The sequence below is a fragment of the Mytilus edulis genome, chromosome 9, assembly GCF_963676685.1.
Source record: "Mytilus edulis chromosome 9, xbMytEdul2.2, whole genome shotgun sequence".
In the NCBI taxonomy this organism is placed as follows: domain Eukaryota; kingdom Metazoa; phylum Mollusca; class Bivalvia; order Mytilida; family Mytilidae; genus Mytilus; species Mytilus edulis.
In genome coordinates this window covers 75,981,060-76,009,040 of record NC_092352.1, presented here as the reverse complement: position 1 = coordinate 76,009,040, position 27,981 = coordinate 75,981,060, and the positions used below count along the sequence as shown (strand labels likewise).

General features: G+C 33.1%; 2 protein-coding genes across 2 annotated transcripts; both read left to right on the top strand.

Moving 5' to 3' along the window:
* Window positions 1–86: 86 nt before the first annotated feature.
* LOC139489048 (sodium-dependent multivitamin transporter-like) lies at window positions 87–27,649 on the top strand. Its single transcript, XM_071275148.1, has 15 exons — window positions 87–666; window positions 2,106–2,171; window positions 4,021–4,072; window positions 9,436–9,503; window positions 10,503–10,657; window positions 11,827–11,967; window positions 13,056–13,185; window positions 15,269–15,357; window positions 16,060–16,172; window positions 16,636–16,706; window positions 17,618–17,704; window positions 24,083–24,264; window positions 24,826–24,920; window positions 26,129–26,247; window positions 26,636–27,649. The coding sequence occupies exons 1-15, from the start codon at window positions 292–294 to the stop codon at window positions 26,789–26,791; spliced, it is 1,899 nt and encodes a 632-aa protein (XP_071131249.1). The 5' UTR covers window positions 87–291; the 3' UTR covers window positions 26,792–27,649.
* On the top strand, window positions 6,534–9,049 carry LOC139489049 (piggyBac transposable element-derived protein 4-like). The gene is made up of 3 exons (XM_071275149.1): window positions 6,534–6,844; window positions 7,376–7,784; window positions 8,336–9,049. Exons 1-3 carry the CDS (start codon window positions 6,623–6,625, stop codon window positions 8,956–8,958), a joined length of 1,254 nt encoding a protein of 417 aa, XP_071131250.1. The 5' UTR covers window positions 6,534–6,622; the 3' UTR covers window positions 8,959–9,049.
* Window positions 27,650–27,981: the final 332 nt, after the last annotated feature.

The following is a 27,981-nucleotide window of genomic DNA, read 5'->3' as shown; positions in this document are numbered from 1 at the left end:
TATCAAAAAGTATTTACTTTTAAAAGTATGAAAAAGTATCAGGTAGTGAATATTTACACAGTCAGTAAACAACTCCAAAATATACTGTCTTCCATGCATCGTTTAACATCCGTTAGTTCGATGTCTCTTGTCGTCAATTTATTTATATAAAAATCTACACAGACATTTAAAAGTTAAAAGTGAGAATGTTTCATTGAGTTGGGTGTGTGAGCCAAATTATTGATGTGGGAGGTTATTAAAAAAACAAACCTGTAGGATATTTCAATCTGGACAGTATATTTTAACAGCAAGATGTGGAACAGAACTTACTCGTACAATTTTGAGATTGGTAAATCCGTGTATTTCCATACCTACGACTATGTCGTGTTTGGAATAACGTTAGGATTGTCGGCTTCTATTGGCCTTTTTTATGCCATAAAAGATCGGAAGAAGAAGAGCGAGAATGAGTTCCTCCTGGCCGGACGTAACATGTCTGTGATACCAGTAGCATTGTCTCTGATGTCCAGTTTTATATCAGCTGTAACATTGTTAGGAACACCAGCAGAGATGTACCGGTACAATACCATGTACTGGTTCATAGTTTTTGGGTTTCTGATCTCAGTTATTTTGTCGAATACCATTTATATTCCAGTTTTCTACAATCTTGGAATTACTAGTGTTTTTGAGGTAACTATATATAGCTATGTTCATGTTGTATTTTATAATCAGATTTCGGTGTAGATAATTTTACATTTCTTTGTTTTGTTTTGTTTTGATTTTTATTATCGTAAATATTTGGCGTGTGAGTAGAAAAATGCATTCTATATTGAGTTAAAGCAAACTTTTGCGTTTACTGGAACAAGAAACATTCCTGTAAACCTTACAAATGCACACAATGATACGTGGGTTGTTGATTGCTTTTGCTTTGAAACGAAGGCCAGTCTTCTATAAACCCATAGTATCTGAAACAAAGCTATGATAGAGGGAAGTTTGAAATATTTAGTTTGATTCGGTACACATTCAAACTAACGTTCCCACATGTTTGAAAATTTTTGTTTGATTCGGTACACATTCAAACTAACGTTCCCGCATGTTTGAAAATTTTGGTTTGATTCGGTACAAATTTTACCACCGACCACTCCCGTCCTCTACCCCTACAAACCTACGGAAATTCTGTACGGTGGTGGCGTATGTGAAGGAGACAAGATTTTTATGCTAACACACTGTACAATGTAGCAGTGTATACACATAAAAGTATAGTTGTTTACATATTATAGTAAGATAGATTTTTTTTATGAGATTGCTTATCGAACCATAGCAAAATGGCCAAAATAAGTGTCGATTTGAATACTTATGAACAGTTCAACAGCTATGAAGTTGTTTGCCCGAGGTTAATTATCATTATTTTACAATATTCATTGTACTATACTGTCATGACTGTATATAAACCAATTCAATAAGTAGACAGATTATTATAATATAATCACGTGTTGCTTGTTTCTGAATCCTTTTTGTTACCATGTGGTTCGTTTACTAATGCGTAAAATGTTTTTATTTCATATGACATTGTTTACACTATGAGACAAAATTAGATTTGACATATATTTTTAAATACAGTTCAAATTATTTTCAAGGATTTTGTTTACACATGTAAATCATCAAACAGGTATATTTTGCAAGCATATCAAAATACTGAAGACTTTAACCTATTATGGTTTACTTTTACAAATTATGCCTTGGATGGAGAGTTGTCTCATTGGCACTCATCTTCTTATATCTATGCTCTGTACACCATTAGTTAGAATGATATTTTGCACACATGAATTTCAATATAATCATCATAATTTCAAAAGTCAACAGAAACCTCGGAATAATTCCGTCATTAAAACTAACAAAGTAATCAATTGCAAATGTAAATAAAACGCTTCTTCAGAAGATGGTGTACATTGTATTTTGGCCAAATCTGAATTTTGGCAAAACGAAGGTTTCCGTTGTTTATATCGGTTCTCGTTGGACTAATCTGTTTCTAATGAAAACGATTCATGTTAAAACATATGCACACATGTACATTTTATATGTAAAAGAAAACATAAATTGCAACTCATCATGTCAATGATGTTTTACAGTATATTCATCTCAGATTTGGAACTTTGGTACGAGTTATTGCCTGTATCCTCTACATGATAATGATGGTAACTATAAATTGCATTTTCACTCTTTTTAGTTCACCTGGCCCAAAGGGCCAAGTGAGCTTTTCTCATCACTTGGCGTCCGTCGTCCGTCGTTAGCTTTTACAAAAATCTTCTCCTCTGAAACTACTGGGCCAAATTTTACCAAACTAGGCCACAATCATTATTGGGGTATCTAGTTTAAAAAATGTGTCCGGTGACCCGGTCAACCAACCAAGATGGCCACCAGGGCTAAAAATAGGACATAGGGGTAAAATGCGGTTTTTGGCTTTTAACTCAAAAACCAAAGCATTTAGAGCAAATCTGACATGGGGGTTGAATCGTTCATCAGATCAAGATCTATCTGCCCTGAAATTTTCTAATGAATCGGACAACCCGTTGTTGGGTTGCTGCCCCTGAATTGGTAATTGTATGGAAATTTTACTGTTTTTGGTTATTATCTTGAATATTAATATAGATAGAGATAAACTGTAAACAGCAATAATGTTCAGCAAAGTAAGATTTACAAATAAGTCAACATGACCGAAATGGTCAATTGACCCCTTCAGGAGTTATTGCCTTTTATAGTCAATTTTAACCATTTTTCTTAAATCTTAGTAATCTTTTACAAAAATCTTTTCCTCTGAAACTACTGGGCCAAATTAATCCAAACTTGTCCACAATCATCATTGGGGTATCTAGTTTGAAAAATGACCCGGCCATTTAACCAAGATAGCCACCACAGCTAAAAATAGAACATAGGGGTAAAATGCAGTTTTTGGCTTATAACTCAAAAACCAAAGCATTTAGAGCAAATCTGACATGGGGTAGAATTGTTAAACAGGTGAAGATCTATCTGCCCTGAAATTTTCAGATGAATCGGATAACCCGTTGTTGGGTTGCTGCCCCTAAATTGGTAATTTTAAGGAAATTTTGCTATTTTTGGTTATTATCTTGGATTCTATTATAGATAGAGATAACCTGTAAAAAGCAATAATGTTCAGCAAAGTAAGATTTACAAATAAGTCAACATGACTTAAATGGTCAATTGACACCCTAAGGAGTTAATGTCCTTTATAGTCAATTTTTAACAATTTTCATTGGGCCAAGTTCATTATAGATAGAGATAATTGTAAGCAGCAAGAATGTTTAGTAAAGTAAGATGTACAAAAACATCACCATCACCAAAACACAAATTTGTCAGGAATCCATCTGTATCTTTTGTTTAATATTCACATATACCAAGGTGAGCGACACAGGCTCTTTAGAGCCTCTAGTTCTAGATCTCAAATTACAACGTATTTATCATTGCAAACTTTCCAATTATAATATTTTATGATTTGGTACAATATTCACACCGGCAATATTTAAAAAAGGTAAATCACAAAAATACTTGACTCCGAGGAAAATTCAAATTGAAAATCCCCTAATAAAATTGCAAAATCAAAAGCTCAAACACATCAAACAAATGGATAACAACTGTCATATTCCTAATTTGTTACAGGCATTTTCTTATGTAGAAAATGATGGATTGATGTACAGCTAGCTTAACCTCTCACTTGTATGACAGTCGCATCAAATTCCATTATATTGTCAACGATGCAGGTTCTCATAATTACTACGTCAGACGTCAATTCCCAGTTTCCATTCTCAGTTTTAAGGTTTGTTGGTTTGATGTCTCGCAAATATCTGCATAAAAAACGCCCAATGGAATATTTATATACTCAATGAAAAAAGAAAGCATAAAGTGTCATATTCTTGAAATGTAAAATTTGCCATATCGTTTCTAGTATACTCTAAAGAAGTAAACATGTAAATTATAAGAACACTGTATACCTGGTATTTTATTTTTTGTTGTTCATTTTTATTTCAGCTTATTTATATGGCAATAGTATTGTACGGTCCATCTTTAGCTCTGAATGCAGGTATTGTCTTGATATTAGTTTATATACATGTATATTCTGTTTAGCTTCGTTTAATCATGATCTTTATTTCTTTTGTATTAACAGAAACTTTTCAAAACGGATTTTTTTATGGTGGTGGAAGGGGGTGGGGGTGGTTGGTCCAGTGTCTTAAAAAAAAAAGAAGTTGAAAAGGAATGATGTTAAACGCTGTACATTTTTATAAGAAATAAGGTCTAAGCGCATTAGTCGGGACTTCTTTTCATTGCACAAAATAAATTTAAAATGAGAAATAGGCAGTAAAAGTGGTTACCGTTTTGGAATTAAGTTAAAAGTTCGGGAAATTGTGAAAAATAAATAGTCTATTACTCATATCTTAATATTAAACTTTGTAATGTGCCGGTTGATTTGATATTACCAATATTTTACCCTTCATGAATGTGGCCTACCGAATTAGACTATTTACCGTATTTTTTTATCTCATAAGCAACAAGACGGATGCCACATGTGGAGCAGGATCTGCCTACCCTTCCGGAGCACCTGAGATCACCCCTAGTTTTTGGTGGGTTTCGTGTTGTTTATTCTTTAGTTTTCTATGTCGTGTCATGTGTACTATTGTTTGTCTGTTTGTCCTTTTCACTTTTAGCCATGGCGTTGTCAGTTTATTTTCGATTTATGAGTTTGACTGTCCATCTGGTATCTTTCGTCCCTCTTTTAACGGTACCAATTTGACTGCACCAAATGTGTATTTACAAAAAAAAAGTCTGTTTAGTGATTGTCTGGCTCGAGGCCAATTCTATATGAAAAAGTGGACCTTATACCAACGTCAATGAGCTAATAAACCTCAAATACCACAAAGTTAAACAATTACATGGGAAGCAATATGAGCTATACATGAAGGAGATGATTTCTTTGATTTGAAAAAAAAATTGATAATTTTTAAACAGTAATTATGTGTAAACATAAATGCCCAAGGCTTTTAGGTATTTCTTAAACTAATAGAAAATCTACCTCCCACCTAGTCCAACTTTCTCGAAAAACTACTAAGAAATTGACAAATACGTTGCGAAGAATTATAAATTTATCAGGTGTTAGCTATTATAGGTAGCTAGTTATATAAAAGTGAATACTACATTGTATATAAAGATAATTGTATGATTGCCAATGAGACAACTATCCACCAAAATTCAAATAAAGTGGACGTAAGCAATTATAGGCAACAGAACGGCAATCAAAAATGAGAAAAACCCAGACACTTTAATAGATAATTGAGCTGATCTGTAAAACAATCCATCTTTATCTATCATGTACTGTGTTACGACGCTAAATTTAAACTAACGAGGAAAAGTAACATCCGGCCACCTGAAGCTTTATTATTGTAGAGCTTTCGTTGTCGAGTGGTGTAGCGCATCGGGCATAGTGCAAGGCGATTTGGTGCCACGATATCTCAGTAGCATAAGTTCGATTTCCGGCGATCCGATGGATGAAATCTGTCGTGGATTTGTTACTGGTTTAGACGTCCCTCTTTAACCCTTATACTGCCAGCGGGCCGATCTGGGCCGATTGACGTTACCTTTAACTGCCATCGGGCCGATCGGGCCGATTGACGTTGTCTGTAACTGCCAGCCGGCCGATTGGGCCGATTTAGGTGTTCTTTAACTGCCAATGGGCCGATTTGGCCGATGGTTAGGGTAAATGATATAAAAACATTAATTTGATATTCTGTCAATATTCTTTCTTTTTATCTACATTCTTCCTTTTTTCGTGACGTCATATACAATCCTCTGACGAAACAGTGACGTCATTGCTGTAAAATTCAGCGCAATGGTTACCGTCAATCCATGGATGCGAGTTTTTCCTCCAGAACCGGAGCAGAACAAAATATTCCGGGCGAATCCGGGGCCGCGAAACATGCCGGCAGCAAATTCAACACCAGTTAAATATTTCTATTTGCTGTTTTCGATAGAACTGATAAAAGAAATCGTGAGGAGAACAAACAGGTACATTGTAAAATCATTTTGAAAGCACTGATAGGAAAAAAAATGTCTCCAATGTTTTTGTACCATTAGAAATTCAATAAACAAACCAATTAACCTTTTAAAATCAATTATTGTTTAACAATTTAATAAAACTTTCATTTCGTTAGCGAAATAAAACGTATCAAATTGAAGAGATATAATAAGGAAAGATAAAAATTAGAATAGTTCACATTACACGCTGCCTTTTTATATATACATATATCATGTAATAGTTTGAGAGAAAAAGGCAAACATTTAAAGTGGACAAACGTTTAAATTTCTTGAGGGGAGACATGAGGATTTATAAAAAAAATATAATATCCTTGCATGGTTATATATAAAGAAGAACATAAATATATTGGCCCAAGACAGCATGAACAAACAAAAATATTACCATTCGTATGAAAATAAATATCCGCATAAAAATCTTCCTGTCCTAACATAATAACAATTGGACGTCCTCTAAATATAAATCTTAAGATATACCATTCCTTTGTACAGTTATGCAAGAAACTACATAAGAGAAGGTGCAGCAACCGCCAAAAGATATGCCAGAATGAAGTCTTGGAGACCGCTTACAGAAAATGAACTGAAATCTTTCCTAGCTATAGTGTTTAACATGGGTTTGATTAGGAAGTCTTCCATAGAAGAATACTGGAATTCATCTTTACCAAGCCAGGCATCCCATTGGTTCAAGAAGGTCATGTCAAGAAATCGTTTTCAGAACATACTAAAGTTTTTATATGTGTCAGACTATTCAAGAAACGTCCCGAGACAGGTACGAATTAGACTGTGTAAACCATGCTTAAACATTGAAACGAAGAAATGATAGGATTTCAAATAAAACAACTCTCCACATGAAACCAAAATGACACAATAATATACAACTATTATAGATCATCGTACAGCCTTCAATAATGAGCAAATTCCATATCGCATAGTGATGTGCTTAAACAATCAGGCTGTTTTCTGCTCTTTGGTCGGGTTGTTGTCTCTTTGACATATTTCCAAATTCCATTCTCTATTTGATGACTAACTTTTAGTTTTGTCATACCTTTTTTTATAGAAATAAACGTTCAATTTGTGTTAAAAGTAAAGGTTTCCGTTTAATCCATTTATCCTCGTCGATTCCTTAAATGTTTTGTACGAAATAAAAAATTTTCTTTCCAAATATAAAGTGTTACAAGGGGAACTTAAAGCAATTGAAAACAAAAGTTCAGTCTCGGATAAGGATATAAGGTATCCATTCTAGTGGGGCATTACAGCGTAACTTTATCTCAAGATGTTTTTATATTTTTTTTATATATAGCACCCAGCGTATGACCCTGCTTCAAGATTTAGACCACTGTTATCCTTTATGAACAAACAATTTTGTCGGTTCATCGTTCCTAAAAAAGAGGTTTGTGTGGACGAAACTTTAATGGCAACCAAAGGTCATAATGTAATGAGGCAGTACATCCCATCTAAGGCTGCAAAGTTTGGAATTAAATTTTGGATGCTTTGTGAATCAGCGACTGGTTACATTTTGCAAATGTCTGTGTACAGAGGGCGACATTTTGATCCAGTACCAGCAGGACAGTTGCAGGGCACAACGGTTGTCATGGATCTTATGAGTGCGTCCAATATTCTGAATAAAGGCTACCATGTTTTTTGTGATAGCTTCTTTTGCTCACAAAACCTAGCTTCACGACTTATTCAAACTACTACATATATTACAGGTAGCTATTTAAAGTAAAGCAAATTAAATGTAGAATGTTCACCTTATATCGGTGTACCGATGTTTTTGACTTTTCACAATTTTATTATCACTATTTTCAACTTCGAACAGTGCATGGTAATGACATTTTTAGTCAGTTTAAGTGTTATAAAAATTTCCCAAAATTAAACAATAAAGGTCAGATAAACAAGACAAAAATGGAACCGCTACAAAATTAAAGAAATAAGAGAAAATAACATACAGTCAAGAAAATGGTTAAAAAATAATTTCACATTGAAACTTAAACAGAAATACTGACCCCGTAAAATAAACCTGATGTGAACTCGTGCAATCTGGAATGGTAAGCTGACATTTTAAAATACACCAAATGTGTACATATAAACAGTTCGTTTAAAATATAATACTTGCATTTCAGTCAATATATCTCCTTAGATATGCACATGTACGTAGTGTTACTATTATTTCTTAAAGTTATACATAGTATATACATATGTCAATAGATAGCATAGGCTACATTGGGAAACGTGCCGAATTTTTTTTTTCTTTTTTCAGGAACTCTTAGAAAGAATCGGCCTATGCCGAACACCATTCGTAACGCGAATCCGACACCTGACAATCCTGTTTACATGAGAAAGGGTAAAATGTTATGCGCCGCTTTTAGAGATATGGATGGGAAAAAACCAGTACGAATGCTAAGTACGGCATTTTCAGCTCAACATCTTCCCTCCGGTCGCCCACGCATCGTGAACGGGTACAATAAAAATATGGGAGCAGTTGACACAACAGATGCCATAATGAAAGCGTACGGTGGACACCGAAAAAATCGTAAACCGTGGAAGAAAGTTGTCCTACATTTATTTCACCGCATTGTACATAACGCCTATATCTTGTATCAAAAAAACACGTCGGACACACCAGTAAAATCCAGACTTCGATTCATCCAGGAGATTGTTGAATCTTTATCCGGAATCCGAAGTGAACAGCCGCGACGACGGAGACGACACCAGCGAGCACGGTCTGTAAGTACCTTGCCTGACAGAAAAGAGAAGGACTGTTGCGTGTGTTCCAACCGCAGCCACGGTGGTAGGAAGAGGAGCAGAACAGTATGCAATTTTTGCAAGAAAGGCCTCCATAAGGACTGTGTTTCCTTGCACGAAGAATGTAGAGAACTTTAATTAGGCCTTATCGATCATTAAATCATCTGACCATTATAGTCTCATTGTCTTTGCATTAATAAAATTGACCAGATCACATTTACATTTTAAAAAGGAGAAAAAAAAACATCAACAAATTACTATGATAGTGTATAAGTTAACATACATTGTATTTATCACTCAAAGTTTTCGGATGCCTCAATTATTGCCCTGTTTAAAAATATTCTATGGTGCACACGTATTGTAAATTATTAATTTAACTTAATATTTGCATATTTTTAATATCATTTCATGCCGACCAAGATATACACAAATGAAACAATGGGCATTTGGATAATCTTGACGTTGACGGTTTGATTGGGGTTTCAATGGCAAACGTCTGTGTTGAAGTAATATTTAGCAACGTCATCGACGTAACGTCTTTTTGGTTTTTGAAAAATTCTGGCAGTGAAAAGTAGTTTGCTCTCAATGCTGTTTACTTTAAATTTCTACTTTCAGTAACCGGAATCAGCCTCTGGGGATCAATGATAGCAGTATGTGCTGTCTGTACACTGTATACGGCTTTGGTATGGATATTTAAATATCTGTAAAAATACCCTTTTTATTAGTTTATGTAAAAATATACAGTAAACAAAAATAATGAGATAGTATAATTGCCAATGAGAAAACTATCGACCCGCATACAAAAAAAGCGGAGTTAGAAAATACAGATCACCATTCTGCCTTCAACAATGAGAAAGATACGAACCGTATAGTCGGCCATAAATGAAACCAACAAAATGTGAAACTATTCTAACTAGAAAACTAGAAGCCTCATTTATTACAAACCAAGTTTTGGAAAACATTATAAATATGAACCAAAAACAACCACTTAATATCTGACCCTGTCTTGGGACATGTACATTAAAAACACTTTTGTAATCGTTCAATTTAGCATTGTGTATTAAAAAGGTTTTACTTTGGCTACATGTATAGAGGGGTGGAGACCTCAGAAAACATGTTTAACCAAGTCCCAAGTCTGGAGTTTATTATGACGTCCATTTTCGCTGAACTAGTACACATTTTTGTTGTTTTCTCTTTGACACATTTCCAGTTTCCATTCTCCATTTTATTTGAAGATCTTATTGTGATTTAACATTACTGCCCTAAAGGTCAATTGTCTATTCAGAGTTACCTAACTTGATGTTCCATATGTATTCAACTGAAGAATTCAACCCCCGCCGCATTTCTGCTCCTGTCCCAATTCAGGAGCCTTTGCCCTTTATTAGTCTTGTTTTTAATTTAAGTTCATTCATATGTTTTTGAGTTTAGTATGACGTCCATTTTAACTGAACTATTACACATTTTGTTTATGGGCCAGCTGGGATTTTCTTGCTGTGCTGAAGACCCATTTGTGGTCATCGGCTGTTTTCTGTACGTTGGTCGGGTTGTTGTCTTTTTGACACATTCCCCATTTCCATTGTCAATTTTATGTTTCTACTTTACACACATAAACGAATTGCATCTGTCCATATTGCTTAACCAATGGAACAACTTGTGTATTGACTTATTGAACGTACTTCTAGGGCGGCATGAAAGCTGTTGTTTGGACTGATACTATACAAGTACTGATTATGTTTTCTGGAATGCTAATACTTCTGATATTCGGATGCAAAAAGCTAGGAGGTTTAGATGTAGCATGGCGAGTCGCTGACGAAAATGATAGAATCAAGTTCTTCATGTAAGATTTTCTTTGTATGTACATTAAGTTTTAAAGAGCGAATGCGCAAAAACGAAATGGAAAATGAGTGGTAAAAGAATTTCAAAATTTAAGATAGTATGGTTCTTATTGTTTCGTTTAGAGATAATATTGAGGAAGCAAAAATCACTGCAATTATTACAAATATATAAACGGGTTTATCAAACGAAAAGAGTAATACGAAAATCAGAATAATCCTGCGTTGTCTACACTCTTAGTTCTTTTCTGCAATTAAAAATAATAAGAAATATACTTTCTCATTATTGATATATGAAAAATCTTACTAGGAAAAGATGATCAAGAAAAGCTTAATAGAGGAAACACAAGTTTCTTTTTCATAATTTTGAGTGCTGTTCCATTGAAAATTTCAATTACGAAAACAATTAATCACAATGTTTTATAGAATAACAATATTAAGTCTTATTAAGATTATATTAGGTAGCCCAAAAAGGACTGTATGTTATTTTTTCGAATCAGATTCAATAAAGTTGGCACAAAACTGCTACGAAAACTTCAGTATGAGTAATAAGGTGATGTAAACATGTATATGGAACCGTTTTAACCTCCACCAATGAGCCAATCAAAACCGTCATTTAAAACTGTATTCCCGAGTAAATAATTTTCATAGAAATAAGGGACTTGCGATTTGTTTACCCTTTCATAGATCACAAGTTTTCCCTTCATCTGTCTTACATTATTTATCCAGGCTGGAATAGTTGCTATTTTTATTTAGCGTGACAATTTATGCATACGTTTGCAGTTTCATTGCATTTTGGAGTTCATGCTATCCCGATTTTTTGATTTTCCATTTTCAACTGATATCGGCATACAACTTTATATTCAATTTTCCTTCACTGCTTGGATCCAGTAACAAATTCAACTACAGCAGACAGATACATTCATTTGCAATATCTACGAACATCATAGCCTTCAATGAAATTTAAAGCATTATGTACTTGAACAATAAAACCTGGCCAAGCCGAATCGTGCATAAACTGAAAACCTGGCTTAACCAACCATGTTCCTATTGCCAGGCATATCAATTAAGGTACGTGCGTTGTAAACCTGATAAAACAGAACATCTGCCCAAACCGAACAAAGAAGTCCTGAAGAACTTCAGTTTTGACAGGTTTCACTGTATATATTTTCAGTTTGAATCCAGACCCGTCCGAGAGACATTCCGTTTGGAATATGATAGTTGGTGGTGGATTTATATGGACAGCTGTATATGGTATAAATCAAGCACAGGTTCAAAGGGCTGTTTCATTTTCATCACTTTCAAAAGCTAAATTGTAAGTTGCGTTATATATAAAGTTTCGTCTGTATAAGAAATGTTTCACAGATACGAACACAGTTTTTGGTGAATTCAATAAACACGTTTACGTACCCAGAGGACTAACCATTTGTGGGAGAGCTTTCAGTAAAACAATGAAGTCATGTGATCCGCATATTAGTAGATACTGTTTGTAATATATTTTGATAGACAAATCAAAACTAGGTTAAAACAATATGCTCATTAATATGCTGACGGACTATGTGCGAATCTATAGGCTGTATGTACAGTGTTTATGAAGAAGGCAACGTGAATGGCCAAAAAATGCCGCATGGACATATGTTTTGATTGTTAAAAATGATAAGGCTTCAATTATACTTGAATGAATGGTATATGAAAGCTTCTAATTTCGCTATGTAAATCAGGTATACTACAGAATTAAACGCCTTTTTAAAAGGAATTTATTGGTGTATAAACTCGACCCATTCACTCACAAACAAATAAAAGTCGTTGAACCTCTTGGGGAGATTTTAACTAAGTATACACCTTTATCGCTCTTTTGTGCATTTTTTCTTTGATTCTTTTTTGTTATAACTTTTCATATCATGCTACTCGCTTGAGATAGAAAATTATCGCTAGAAACTAAGGCGGCACGTGGCATTGCTAATGAAATTGACAACGTCGTCAGAGGTTAAATAGCGATAAACATAATATTATCATTGGTCATCTTAACTCGATTGCTTTTCTCGCTCAATGAGATGATCAACGATAATCTATAAATAATAACAATACATACAAGATATTTTAATGATAATTTACTCATACAATAAATCTGTTTCATTTAATAAATCTAAATTTAAAGTTATAGCGAAAATAATCGACTTCCACCCTGGAAGTATAAAAATATAACAACAAACACATCCAATCAAATTGATTGCAGTTCTTGATTTCAGAAATGTCTTCAACGAACATAAAGACATAAAGACATAAGTTTTTAAAAGTCATCAAAGAGGAGTTACATGTATTAAGATTCTTTGTTTATATTCTTTTTTTTTGTATACCAAATACTGCCTTAACACATAATATTACCAATATATATATTTTCAGATCATTATGGGTAAATTTGGTGTGTATTGTATCAATCCTTTCACTTGTCTGTCTTGTTGGAGTAGTTATGTTCGCTTATTATAGCACATGTGATCCAGTGCTAGCAGGAATTGTGACAAAATCCGACCAGGTAGGTGTATTTATCCGAAAAATTTGTTTAAAATTATATACAGAAAAATCAACTAGCAAAAATACCGAACTCAAAGGGTTATAAAAAAATTGAAAGTCCTAAAATAGAATAGCAAAATCAAAAGCTACTTATCATCAAACGAAGGGAAGACAACTGTCATATTCCTGACTTGGTACAGGCATTCTGTAATGTAGAAAATGGGGAATCAAACTTGGTTTTATGGCTAGCTAGACCCCACTTGTATACCAGTCGCATATTAACAGCAATGTGTTAGCAAAATCAATAGACATAATAGGTAATAAGTTGGAGTACATCAGTACAATTATTGATCTCTCTCAGGAAAGTATACATTGATATATTATACATATGACGAAACCAAGATTCAAGGGGATACTTTTTTCATATTAAAGCAGAACATAATAACAATTTCATACTTTTAACATGTATTTCAAGAATTCTTATTTGAAATATACGGTATGTAGTTGTCATTTTTAAAATTTAAACAAAACACTTGCAAAAAAGTTCGTATACCTCCCTTGTGTAGTAAGACATTATTTATAATGTCACGGGATGTTTGCTCCTATGTTTTAAAAATAACAAGCATTTTAAAAGACTGTTACAATTTATTTGTCCGTTTTGTTTTTGTACCCCTATTTGTGACATTTTGTTCGTGCATCATTGTCCTAATAATGGAAATTGACGCGACTGTCGTACAAGTGAGAGGTTTAGCGCTTTAAAACCACCATTTTCTAAATTTGAAAATGCCTGTACCAAGTCAGAAATTTGACAGTTGTTGTCCATTCGTTTGATGTGTTTTATCATTTGATTTTGCCATTTGATTAGGGAATTTCCAATTTGAATTTTCCTCGGAGTTCAGTATTTTTGTGATTTTACTTTTTGATAACATTTAAAAAAGTAGAAAAAAAGGTTCGTATCTTTATTTTTTTATAGACCGAACCAATGTTAAATTTGGCGCGAAATAATTCTCTAGACTTCATGAATTAAACATTGCCACCTTTTTCTTCCTTAAAAACTATGAAAAAATAACTAGAATTTTATTAGAATTTCAATTCTTTTTAACTGAAGAAAAAGCCAGAGAAGAGAACATTGATTACTCATTACAGCAGATTTCAGTCATTTTTTAGGTATACTACCCTCCTTTTAAAGTAGCTTAGTCTTACAGAGAGATAGATTTTTTATCTGTTGGGCTAGTCTACTATTAAAGGAGGGAAGTTTACCTTACCTAACAATGACTTCACGGTTCAGCTAACAAGCAAGCTCACCAAAGATATTACCATTAGCAACATACTGACTGAAATCTGCTGTAATCTTATCTGATTGGTGAGTGTCGTGGACATAAACAGGTTCATACTTGAGTATTGAATCCTGTACAAGCGAAATATTTCGCAAGTTCTTGATAAAAAATAATCTGATATGAATCTCAGTGTATTTTATTCAAATTATAAGTAATTGATTTATTTTCTTTTTAATAATATATACTTTTTGATTTGTAAAAACTTTCTTCCCTTCTCAATCTGAAAAAAAAGTCCTATCGGTTTGTCAATGAGTCGACCGAGTTAACACATCCATGAATTTTATCAAATGGCAAAATTAAAAACTCAAACACATCAACGAGGCCCCTCATGGGGGGTCCTAGTAATCACATAATCACCATTTTTTTGCCAATATAATCACATAATCATTAAATATTTGCTTATCTTTAGTAATCAAATAATCATAAACTAAAAATACAGTCCTAGGTAATCAAATAATCATGAAATATTTGGCTTAATAATCAAATAATCATTAAAAAAACGGCCAAGTAATCACATAATCAAAAACCCCATGAGGGCCCTCATCAACTGTCATATTCCTGACATACGTTTAGTATCCAATAAAATCATCATAGATACCAGGATTAAATTTTTTATATACGCCAGACGTGCGTTTCGTCTGCAAAAGACTCATCAGTGATGCTCGATTCCAAAACAGTTGAAAAGGTCAAATAAAGTACGAAGTTGAAGAGCATTGAGGACCAAAATTCAATGTTATATCCAGAAGTAATACTTTACTTTTTATTCAGCTGATACCTTTATTTGCTATGGACGTAGTAGGGGATTTGCATGGTCTTCCAGGACTGGTTATATCTTGTATTTTTAGTGGAAGTTTAAGGTACGTCTTCATTTAAGAGATACAAACTATATCAAAAATAATCAAAAATAAACTGACATAAAATAAAATGAAAATACCACAAGACACATCAAGAGAAAAAAAACATATATTAAATAGAACAAAACTAAAAAACAACACATAAATAGAAAACTAAAGACTGAGCAACACAAACCTAACAATTGGGGCAATCTCAGCTGCTACAGGAGGGTAAGCAGATCCTGCTCCACGTGTGGGATCCGTTGTTAACCAATGGATACTCTAATTTTATAATCTTTAACTTAATAAAAAAAACATATAATTTAGATTCAGTGTTGAATAATTTTATATACTGATTCATTCCTTGAGCGGAATAATGATAGTTTCTATCCAACACTGTAAACTTATCGGGTCGCATTTATTCCAAATTTCAAAGTTTAAATTTCCATTCGCTCTGTTTAAAACTATGCGGATATGTTATCAACTTTTAATTAAGAAAAAAAACTAATGACATCAACTATTTTGGACGGGTTCATTTGCGCGGAAGAATCTGTACCACAAACAGAGAAAACAGTAAACTACTGTTAATAAAAATCAACAGTTATTAAATATCACAACTAGTAATCTGACTGGTTTTAATAAAAAAAATAAGTTTTTGCAAAATTTGATATATTATATGAAGTTTCCTTTCGGAATGAAATTTGATGAACTCATTTTTTATTTCAGCACCGTGTCGTCTGGTTTCAATGCAATATCCGCGATTATTTTAAAGGATTTTATTCTTGTTTGTGCTCCAAATATGCCGTCTGGAACAAGGACAATCATTTCCAAATTAATTGGTTGGTATGCTTAGATTTTTACAATAATTGTGTTATTTCGTTGTTCTATTTCTACTAAAAACCGATATTCAATACTTGTAGACCAAAAGGAGATCTGATTTGCCTACACATCTTCGCAATGTTAAAATTTTAAAATAAAAGAGGCAAATATGTGTTTCTTATTTATATAAAAAGTAAAATCACAAAAATACTGAACTCCCAGTAAAATTCAAATCGGTAAGTCCCTAATCAAATGGCAAAATCAAAAGCTGAAACACATCAAACGAATGGATAACAACTGTCATATTCCTGACTTGGTACAGGCATCTTCTTATGTAGAACATGGTGGATTGAACCTGGTTTTATAGCTAGCTAGACCTCACACTTGCATAAAGTGGTAATGGTGTTGATTTAAGTATGCATAGCTTGTGAAGTATATCTCGCTGTAGCATATGTTATAAGTGTTCATGCTGTTTATTTTTAGTTCTCCTTGCTGGTGGAGTCTGTCTCGCTGTTGCATATGTCATGTCATTATTAACGTCTTCCATATTAACGGTAATTAAATTAATATTATTATCATTTTGTTTAATTTAACTAATTCGATTCGTTCAAAACGAATCACATGTTCTGCTGTACTTAGACTTAATATGGCAGACAGAAAAGTTTTTAAAGTATCAAAAATCTGTACTCTGTGACGCAATTATAATTATACAGTTTTAGTTTGTTACCCCGATTTTGTTTTTTGTCCATGGATTTATGAGTTTGAACAGCGGTATAATACTGTTGCCTTTATTTATAACAACCAAAGTAGAGAAATTCTGCTTTATTTCAGGCAATATTTACAATGATTATATCACAATTATAGCATTTAGATGCGTTCGATAGTAGGAAATATCGACATAAAGAAGTATATCGACCTTGGACTTAGTCTTCAGTCGATATACTTCTTTCAGGTCGATATATCCTGATATCTACCTCAAAGAAAAGCTATGATGGTGTTTTGTTAATGCTAACATCCTCCATCTTTACGTTAATGATATTTAATAGGATCACTATCATTTTATGCAAGTATTAAATTAAAATATACAAACAGTATTAATACAAACAACAAGATATACAAAGAAAGCAACCAGAATAATTTCGATATATATAAGAAAATTATGAATGTTGAACATGTTGATGATGTTTAGATTGAGAGAACTAGAATTAATGCTTGAAGATTATCTAATTGAGATATTTCAATGTTTTATATATAAAACGAAGATGTCGTATGATTGCCAATGAGACAACTCTCCACAATTAGAACACTAACATAAAAGTACCGAAAGATACTCGATTTTGATATTAACTTGAAATAGTCAGGAGATTGAAGTAAAACTGTACTTCACATACGTCTAGCTACATAAAAGCACTGCCATTGAAATTGATTCGTTGAACACTTATTGTGAAATTGTTTATATTTTCAGGCTACAATCACTATATATGGTCTTCTTGGTGGACCCTTGCTTGGACTTTTCACTCTTGGAATGTTATTTCCATGGGCCAATAAATGGGTAACTACAACTAAACTGTACATCAGAACAATATTGAATATTGAGAAAGTGTGCAATGTACATTTATTTTGTACATTGTAATATATGTCCACCAATCACACAAATAGTCAAACCTGAGACTTGTGTTTTTCTGCGTATGGTATAATCAAAACTATTGTTTACCTTGCAGTTCATTTCGGGGCCTATACGGATGATACAATTGGGCCATCTTGTTTCCTCGAAAGACAACGAATGACGATTTACCAAAACAACAACTAGAATAAGTCAACCTTATTTCGACTTGTGGGTATTTGTATGCCCCCGCTGAGGGGGCACTATAAGTGTTACCAATCTTTAATTTAAAAACAATATCTTTGGTTTCTGGATATTAAATAATGACTAAACAACTTTTAAAAGTATCAGAGATTATTATTAGCAATAATAATAAATACAGGTAAATGAAATACAATATGTTAAAACGTTTGAATGTGTTTTTCGTGTATGCGTTATTACCTCTTGTATTCTTTCAAGCTTGGTTCAAATTCGTTTCGTTATAAGAAAAATCCGGTTTTTATAATACTTAGCACGCCTTATCCTTGCGTGTAAGAATATAGTCCGTAGCCGGTCAAGGTTAAATCATGTAATTAACTGTCAGTACGTACATACATATGAATTATAAAGAAAGCAAGCATAATTTCGTACGTCTCGACACCGATTCAACGATATAAAGCATGTAAATACAAGTAACTAAAGAAATGTAGGATTCACAACAAGCTAGAAAACAAAGATGTTATTCGAACGCCACATGTTGGCGGAATTTCGTAACGTTAAATCGGCAACTGTCAAATTTGCCGGCAACGACGTTACGTTTACAAAAAGGTACTGTCGCGATATTTAACGTTCACAACACTGCCCTCCGTCAAAATAGAATTTCGTCTCGAAATATAAATAACTACGAAAGATTAAATCATTATGTACACATGATACAATCGAACAAAATTTAAACAAGCACCTGCTGTCTCAATAGAATATTAAAATTAAGAAAATTTGTTTTTTGTTTAAATCCCGAATAACCTATTATCACGATTCATGACATGAATAATGGTAAAATTGTACCAACGGCATACAAAACAATATACATATAAATAATGTCAACAAATTTCTGTATTAGTGTCTTTTCAGTATAATAAAATGTTTTTAAAATTTTCAACGTCTTCTTTTTGCAACAGCTTCACTGTATTATTGGTTCGTCTCGTTTGGTCTGTCTGTGTATCTTGTGTTCTTTTTCCTTCTGTATCCTCTACTGCTCTTTTCTTCCTTTTTCTCCAATCTTTTTGTGTGTCTTGAGTTACATGTTTTTCATTCTCAAGTTCTTTCTTAGTTTGGTTTAAATCTGTGTTACGGAAACTATCTTTCAGTTGACTTATTTTTCCCTTCTGACAGAACTGGTTTCCGTCTTCTTCTGTAACAGGAACATTTTCATCTGTAACACTTAAATTATCTTCTGTAACATGTTGCAAAAGTTCAGGCAACATTTGGACATCGACCTTGTCCGTCTGATTACCCTTATGACTTGCACTTGTAATATTTCCTTTATATTCACACATGTCTGCATGCGTACTTGCTACCATGGGTTCTCTGTCATCTGCCATTACCGGCTCTTCCATTGCTTCTTTAACAACTGGTTCAAGTATAGAATACCGACTGGACAATCCTTCTGTGTCATAACCCTCTCCAGCAATAACTATCTCAGAATTGGCTGGTATGGTAATTGCTTCTTTTATCCTAACTCTAGCTATACCATCTATTTGTCTTGTGGTTAGGCATTCTATCCATTCACCATTTAATTGGAGTCCCCTCTTGCAGTTGATAGTTATGTCCTTTTCATCAATCAGGTCACATCCTAACATCTCCAATTGGGGCTACATACATGGGCCATGTGAAAATCTCATTTCCTAGTTTCATCTCTATCTGTGCTATTCCCCTTGTTGTCATATGCTTCCCAGCCTCTGCAACCACTAAATTCCTTGTTGCCTTCTTCAGTTCTGGTCGCATGTCTTTTGGAATTTTAGAATACAGTTCCTCACTCAAAACTGTCACCTCCGCTCCAGTGTCAATAACTGCCTTGGTTTCAACCTTGTTAATGACCAAAGGAACAGTAATGGTAGCTGCCCTCACCCGATCAATGACGATATTTTTCCCTATTGTCTGACTCGGTTCAGCACTGCCAATTACATCACTAGGTGTACTCTTCTGTAATTCATCAAATCCCTCAAACAACAAAATCAAGCTCAGATCATGATTCAATGCATCTAATTCATCTCCACATGGTCCATTCCTGGTAGTTATATCCTTAACTTCAATAATTTTATCAATGGCTGATACTTGGTCGATAGTCTCAGCCCTTATTAGTTTAAAGAATCCTCTTGTGCCTCATTGCTGTTGGAAAAATCTCTGTTTTCCGCACTGCTTTTACTTTTTCTTGTTTTTTTACAGTCTTTGATGTAATGACCTTCTTCATTGCAATTAAAACATCTCGTCATTCTTGTTTTTGTTCTATTGTCTTTGTTATACTGCTGGTTTTGCCTATAACCTTGGTTAACATTTGGTTTGTTAAATTTGTCATTTCCTTCTGAATTATCTCCCCTACTGACTGAGTGATGGACTGGGTGATGGAGTCTTTCATCCCTCTTTCAAATTGTGTGAGCCTCTCCTCAGTTACATATCGTTTCCCACCAACTTTCCTTATTTCAATATCATCTTCACCTTCATCTAAATCAACAGTTTCTTGCATACTCAGCTGACGGATGTTTCTATCTTTATTTCCTCTTTTATATGTTTCATATAAAGTCACCTGGTGGATAGCTTCAGTCATACTGGTAATCCTCTTTGTCAGTAATTCTATAGCAATGCTCTGGTCGGGTAATCCTCTCAACATGTACTCTACACTCAATGTACTGTGAGTGGCTACGTCAATAGTAGGAAATGACCGTCTGACTAGCATTTCTACTCTGGAAGCATATTCATGGATTATTTCTTTGCCCTGTTTCCTTAATGTGTGCAATTCCTGTCTATACGTCTCTGGATATCCATGGTCACCAAATCTGTTTGACATAGCTGCACATAGCCCAAAGAAAGATCTTATGGTCTCTGGTGAAAGGTAGGAAGCATAAACCATTGCCTCATCTTTCAGTGCGGTTACTAATTCAATGGCTTTAGTATTAGTATCCCATCTGTTGATCTCTGCAATAAGTTCAAATTGCATAAAATAGGCATTCCAGGGATCTCTGCCGTTGTAAAATGGCACTCTGTTTCTTCTCCCATTGTCTATCTTGGAGTTTTCATAATTATGGTGCTGTTGCTGTGATCTGCCATACTGTTGCCTAGGTAACCAGTTTGGTACTGAGGAATTGTTTGGATACTGCTGGTAGTCTTGATATTGCTGGAGTTTAGGTATTGTCGTATTTTCATAGGCATATGATGGTTGTCGCTGGGTCTCTGACAATGTTGTATCCATGTATGTATGTGTAGAACATTGCTGGGTGTCTGGCAATGTTGTGTTATTATAGGAGTAGGTTGGACGTTGCTGGGTCTCTGGCAATGTTATACTACTGCAGGAGTTGGTGGAACGTTGCTGGGTCTCTGGTAATGTGATATTGTTACAGGAGTTTGTTGAACGTTGCTGGGTCTCTGCATAACTATTTTGACTGTTGATAACAGGGTCAGATTTAATCTGAGTGAAATGTTGAGCATTATTCTTCATCTGAAGGTTCTTAAAATTTCTTAATGCCTCTAACTCTTGTCTCATCTTTACCATTTCTTCACTCTCATATGATTTCTGAAGGTTTTCATTTCTTAAGGCCTCTAATTCTTGTCTCATCTTTATTATTTCATCACTCTCACATGATTTTTCTCTTGTTATAGTCGCTATAGCACTATCACTCTTACTTTGAGTTGGGAAAAGAAATGGATTTGTGCTTACTTCCCTTTGAATATTATTCGCAGTACTACTAAATGGCATGGGGCTTGTATTTATCTTCCCCTGGTTTAAACTAATAGCCTGGTTTGAGGCTAAATAATTATGAGAAGTGACATCACCAAATGAGCAGGTATCAATATTTGTAGATGCAACAGACCAAGTGGGAATGATAGGACTAGCTAATGTGGTAATTCCCCTACTAAGTGAATTGGACCCCTGTGGTATACGAGATCTGTCTCTTAAATTATACATTTTACTTTTAATTGCTAAATGGAATCAAGAGTTTCAATTTACTAATCAACTTGGATTGAACTTTATCCTTGTTAATCTTGTATTTTTTCAGAATTATTCAACTTAGATTACTTTTTATCCTTGTTGAAATAGAAAAAACAATTTCCTATGCCTTACTTTAAAAACACCTTTTAAATTATTATTCTATCCTTACTTTGTGAAATAGACTATATAAATAACAAATTTGAAATAGACTATAATTTTTTCAACTTTGACCTTATCCAAATATTATATCTACAACTTAGATTTATATTTATCCTTGTTGTACAAAAGAAACTTTTGAAATAGACTTTAATTTACAACTTTGAAATAGACTATAGTTTTTACAACTGGACCCTTTTGAAAAATTACAGTCTAAATACTTAACTTGGATTCAGATTTATCCTTGTTAAAAGTAGTCTCCTAAATTTAAACTCAACTTGGATTAAAATTTATCCTGGTTGAATATGTCACTTACTTTTATTATAATGAAACTTTCAACTTAGATTAAAATTTATCTTTGTTGAATTGTACCCTTAACTATTTTCAACTTGGATTTATATTTATCCTTGTTGATATATATTTTAACTAACTATATTATAACTTTTCAACTTGGATGATAATTTATCCTTGTTGAATTTTAAATTATAACCTTTTCAACTTGGATTAGATTTTATCTTTGTTGATATAGATTTTGACTAACTACTATATTTTTCCTTTTCAACTTGGATTAGAATTTATCCTTGTTGATATAGAATTTAACTAACTATATAATTACTTTTCAACTTGGATTAAAATTTATCCTAGTTGATATCTTTTAAACTCAATAACTATTTTATTTCAACTTGGATTAGAATTTATCCTTGTTGAATTTAAAATTACTTAAATATATACTATAATCTAATTTATATTCACCAACTGTACTATCTATTTCTTTCAGCTTTCTTTGAAGTGTCTTTTTTTTTTATGTTCAGGTTTTTTTTTATGTGTAACCAAATATCATAAAATATGGACAGAAACAATGTATGAACTTAACAATTGCGTGCCTAATAAAATATTCACGTAGATTCTTAAAATTTTCTTAAAAAAGAAAACTAAATTCACAACACTCTTGTTCGTCTATCTGTTACGTCCGTCAGTCTGTCTATCCGCATCTACGTACGTCCAAAAATTGGTTTCCGTTCTTTGACATAAGTTTGCCTCAACTAAATGTAAAATATAAAACGTCTGATTATTATAATAAAACACACAACAAATTCTTGATATATGTCCCATTTTAAAAATGAAATATTCTAGCAGGGCATCATCATGAACACATTCTCCATTTTTTTTTTTACTATATAAAGCTTCTTACGTAATAATGCAAGTATACTTATGTTTCCTTTGTTGTTATACTTTTAGGCTTTAAGTAGTCTTGCGTATTGTTATGCGTTTACATTTCTACATTGGCTAGAGGTTTAGGGGGAGGGTTGAAATTTCATAAACATGTTTAACCCCGTCGCATTTTTGCGCCTGTCCCAAGTCAGGAGCCTCTGGTCTTTGTTAGTCTTGTATTATTTTCAATTTAAGTTTCTTGCGTATAATTTGGAGTTTAGTATGGCATTCATTATCACTTAATTAGTATATATATTTGTTTGGGGGCCAGCTGAAGGACGCCTCCGGGTGTGGGAATTTCTCGCTGCATTGAAGACCTGTTGGTGACCTTCTGCTGTTGTCTGTTCTATGGTCAGGTTGTTGTCTCTTTGACACATACCCCATTTCCATTCTCAATTTTATTGATGAAGAGAAATCCAGAAAAGCTCCTCTAATGTTCCAAATTTCTAAATCAATTTTTTCATTCTGATTTTTGAATAGTAATTCAGGTTGAAAACAGTTATACAAAGAAGTTTGTAGGAATTAATTTGAAATTATGGAATCCTGTTGCGTAGAAGAAGGTCAAATTCATGATTATAGGTTTTAATTCTAAAGGTATTTACGATACTGATTGTTCATAACCAGTTTAAATATTTTAATTGTTATTTAAAATATTAGGTTCCTAAGTCAACAGACCCAGCAAAATCCTTCTCCTGTATGTTTGTTTATCCGTCAATGAATCTGATGAAACGCCTTATTAAATATTATAAAATTGAGGACTTTTATTGTCATTTTAGGGCGGATTGTTTGGACTACTCTCGTCATTGGCTGTGAATTGCTGGATTGGTTTCGGTGCGTTTATAAATAAGGTAGTGGTAACACCAACGTCCCCAGTTACAACAGAAGGATGTCGGTTGAACCTTACAACTATTGAGACAATCTCTAATATAACAACTACTTCAATTCAAAAACAAGAAGAGTATGTATATTAATCAGTTCAAAATTATATGTAAAGAGGGGATAGTTGAGTTTTAAAAAATGCTATGACATTAATGATATATTTTGAAGATGATATTACAAAAAAACACATTTTCTCAAAGGACAGCATTTTTTGTTGGATCATGTGGGATAAAACACACAAAACAATGCAAATAGATAGATACGTTCGTCTGCATATTTTTTAGATACAATTTTTTTTGGCGGGAAAGATGTATCTGATTTTTTTATAAAATGCATTGGAAGAAATAAAAAATCAACTAAATTAGATATTCTTTTGGAATTGTTAATTTCAAATTGTGTTACCAGAACTGTACCGGTATGTTAGGTGTTTTATTTTAAGACACTGCATAGCCGATCAAAACATTCACCCGAATAATTCCCGAGTAATAAGCTACGATAGCTTGATTAACAAGTGCAAAGATCGATTACGCGGAGGGACTGTATTTTTCGGTTTATTAAAAAGTTACCAAATATTTAAAGTTGGTACATGATAAAACTATTTGAGAAGTTATCATCATTAACAATGTTATATATATTGCAGCTACCTGATTATATACAAGATGTCTTACATCTGGTTTACTGGACTTGGATTACTGGTGTGTGTGGTATTTGGACTCATCGTAAGCTTTATTACAGGTAACGACAATAATAAGCAAATCTTAGTCTTTACGGTCAGCCATTATACCCAACAGTCTGTAAACAGACAATCGAGCCTGTTTGAATTTTGCATACAGTTCAGTGCAAACTTAACAGAAATGTGTTACTGGTTCATTTCGCTTTTTGGCAGTAATCTTATTTTTAACCCGAATAGTACAAACTTTTTATATCAAATATGGTATGTTTAATAATGAATATAGTTCGTCCTACTGGGTTGATCTTGTTTTCCGAAACAACATTGTCTAACTTTTCTTTAATTCGACAACAAATTGTTCGAAAACAACGCCTCAGGATGCTCTTGATACACCAATGGTGGAATCTGTTTATTTCTCCAATTTTTGTTAGACAGTATGAAAAATAAGTGTATCGGTTCCATTCGTAACTTCACGATATAAAACTCGAAGAAAGACAATAATCTAGTAAATTGACCATTGAAAAACAGAGATAACACACGTTGATTACAAAAAAAAAATGAATAATCAACCCATTAGAATGCATGTGAATTCGCTAAATATTATAAAAAATAAAATATAGTTTCGCAAAATTCTTATCATTTTATTGTTATTCCTGTTTCCTTCGAATTCAAAATTGTGTTTCTTTTGCTGTTTTAGCTTCTACTGGGTTATTTTTTATTTTACATTAGATCGTTCATTTGTTCCTTTCTTATTTTATTGTGTGTTTATACGTTAGTGGTAACAATTCTGTATTGTTAGAAAGTTTCTGTTTTGAATTGTTAAACTGGCAATAATAAAAAGGTTTACGCCAAACCACATAGACAGAAATCACCATTGAATACTAATGTCGTCTCTTTGCGTATCACATAGCACTTGAATCGGCTTAAATCTAGCCAAGTCATTCTCTTGAAAACTTACTGCTCTTTAGTCGGATTGTTGTCCCTTTGACATATTCTTAATTTCTATTTTCAATGTCACTGCTAACTAACAATACAAGTACTGCTTATATATTAAATATAAATAAGAAGCTGTGGTATGTGTTCTTATAAGACAAGTCTCCATCCCAGTCTCAATGTATAAAAAGTTAGCATTTATTGGTCAAAGTGCTGCCTACAACACATAGCCTTGACTCACACCGAACAGAATGCTATAAAAAGCCCTTATATATTATATGTCTTTTTGAGTTTTTGAAATATTTAAAAGCAAAACTGATATTAATCTTGACCTTCATAGGAGCAACAGACCCAAAGAAAATAAATCCTGGTTTGATTTGTCCTATATTTGATGAAGTTTTACCATGCCTTCCTACGAAAATCAGAAAGAGGCTACATTTTGGCGTTCGTCATGAAGATGTAAGTATAGAAGTTTCGGAGAAGCATCCTTCGACTATAAATTAAAAAATCAATTCCATTTAGTGTTAACGTTTAACTAAATCTTATCACTTATCGTTTTCTTTTTTACTTTGAACAGAATTTTTGGACTTCAAGCTTTTGATTTTAACGACAATGATCGTAGTATTGATTAAATGCCTGGTACTTTTTGTAGGTTTCTTCAAAATATTGGATCTATGACACTTCTAATGAAATTGAACGGAAGGAAAATAAAAAAAATATTCAGACTCACAAAATTTAAACAAAATGCTGTTTGTTTCATTTCATATTGATTTTTGAACGTTGCCATTAACTATCAGTATTAAAACATGCTGATAAAAAACTTTTATGAGACATATTTATTTTGTAGTTTGTAAAGTTTTCAAAAGAAAATCCGAAAACAATGGAGAGAGGAGGGTATGATAGAGCGCTGTATATAGCAGAAAACACAGACAAAATACCCCATGATGCAATCCGTGGTTTCCCGAAACATTTTGAAAATTCAGACTATAACACTAAACTTTGATTTGAGAAAACGATTCTGTATTATACTATTTTGTATCCTTTTAAAAAATGAACGTTTAAAATCATGTTTTTAGTATGTTCGGTATTACACGTGACAGTACAAAACCACAATTTCCTGTTCATGCACATCATAGAATATCATATTTAATTGCATTTTAAGAAAATATTTAACTATTCTGTACACACTGCATTAACAACCCATTATATTTTGAACTTAAAATCAGCAGATTTAATTTATGTATTGAATACATCAGAATAAACATTACATCGACCGTGAAGTTTAAGGAAACGTATTTCAATTAATAAAATGGAAGCCAAGACTACAAAAAGTGCAGTATCAATACTAGCTGAAACACCAAGCGGTGCAAAAATATAAAAATAAGAAGATATGATGATGAGATTTCCAATAGCAACTATCCACAATTCCGATGATGAAAGCAAGTATTATATGTACGGCCTTCAACAAGGAGATATAACTGTATAGCCGGCGATAAAAGTACCGACCTGAAAAATATGAAACAATTCAATTGAGAAAACTTTTATAAAAAAACAAATAAGAATTATGTCAGACATGCACCAACGGCGCCCACTGAACTACAGGTTCGTGACTTGGAACATGATCTTGGAGAACTTAGCGGGGTTAAACATGATTGAAGGCACCAAAATAAATTCTAATAAAACAGTACAGTGTGTTATGATCGATCAAAATTGTCGATGTTTAGTAGAAAAAAACCTAAAATCTTGTTTAATCATTACTACTTCACGTCTTTATGTTTTATTGTTTAATCCTTGCTTTTGTATATTGTATAACATTATGTTTTATCCTGATTTAGAGTAATTTCTCGCAATTTGATTGGCTGATATTGTCGTTATATTTTAGTCATTATTTTATTACGTCAATAAGAATTATCTCCCTTATTTATTACGTCAATTGGGATTATCTCCCTTATACCAGTTACCCAAAAAAAAAATTAAAAGATTGAGTTGTTTTAAAGTCCTTATATTTTTAATTTTCAAAGTTTTAGATTAAATAGCTAAAATATATTTGGTTGATATTGTCCTTCTATATGATTTTGATATAATTATATGTAATATAACAAAATCAGGATAAATTCGTTACTCAGTGTGCAATTCGCCTCACCCGATAGGAATTTTATTGATTCGATAAATTCTCGTATTAGAACAATTGCA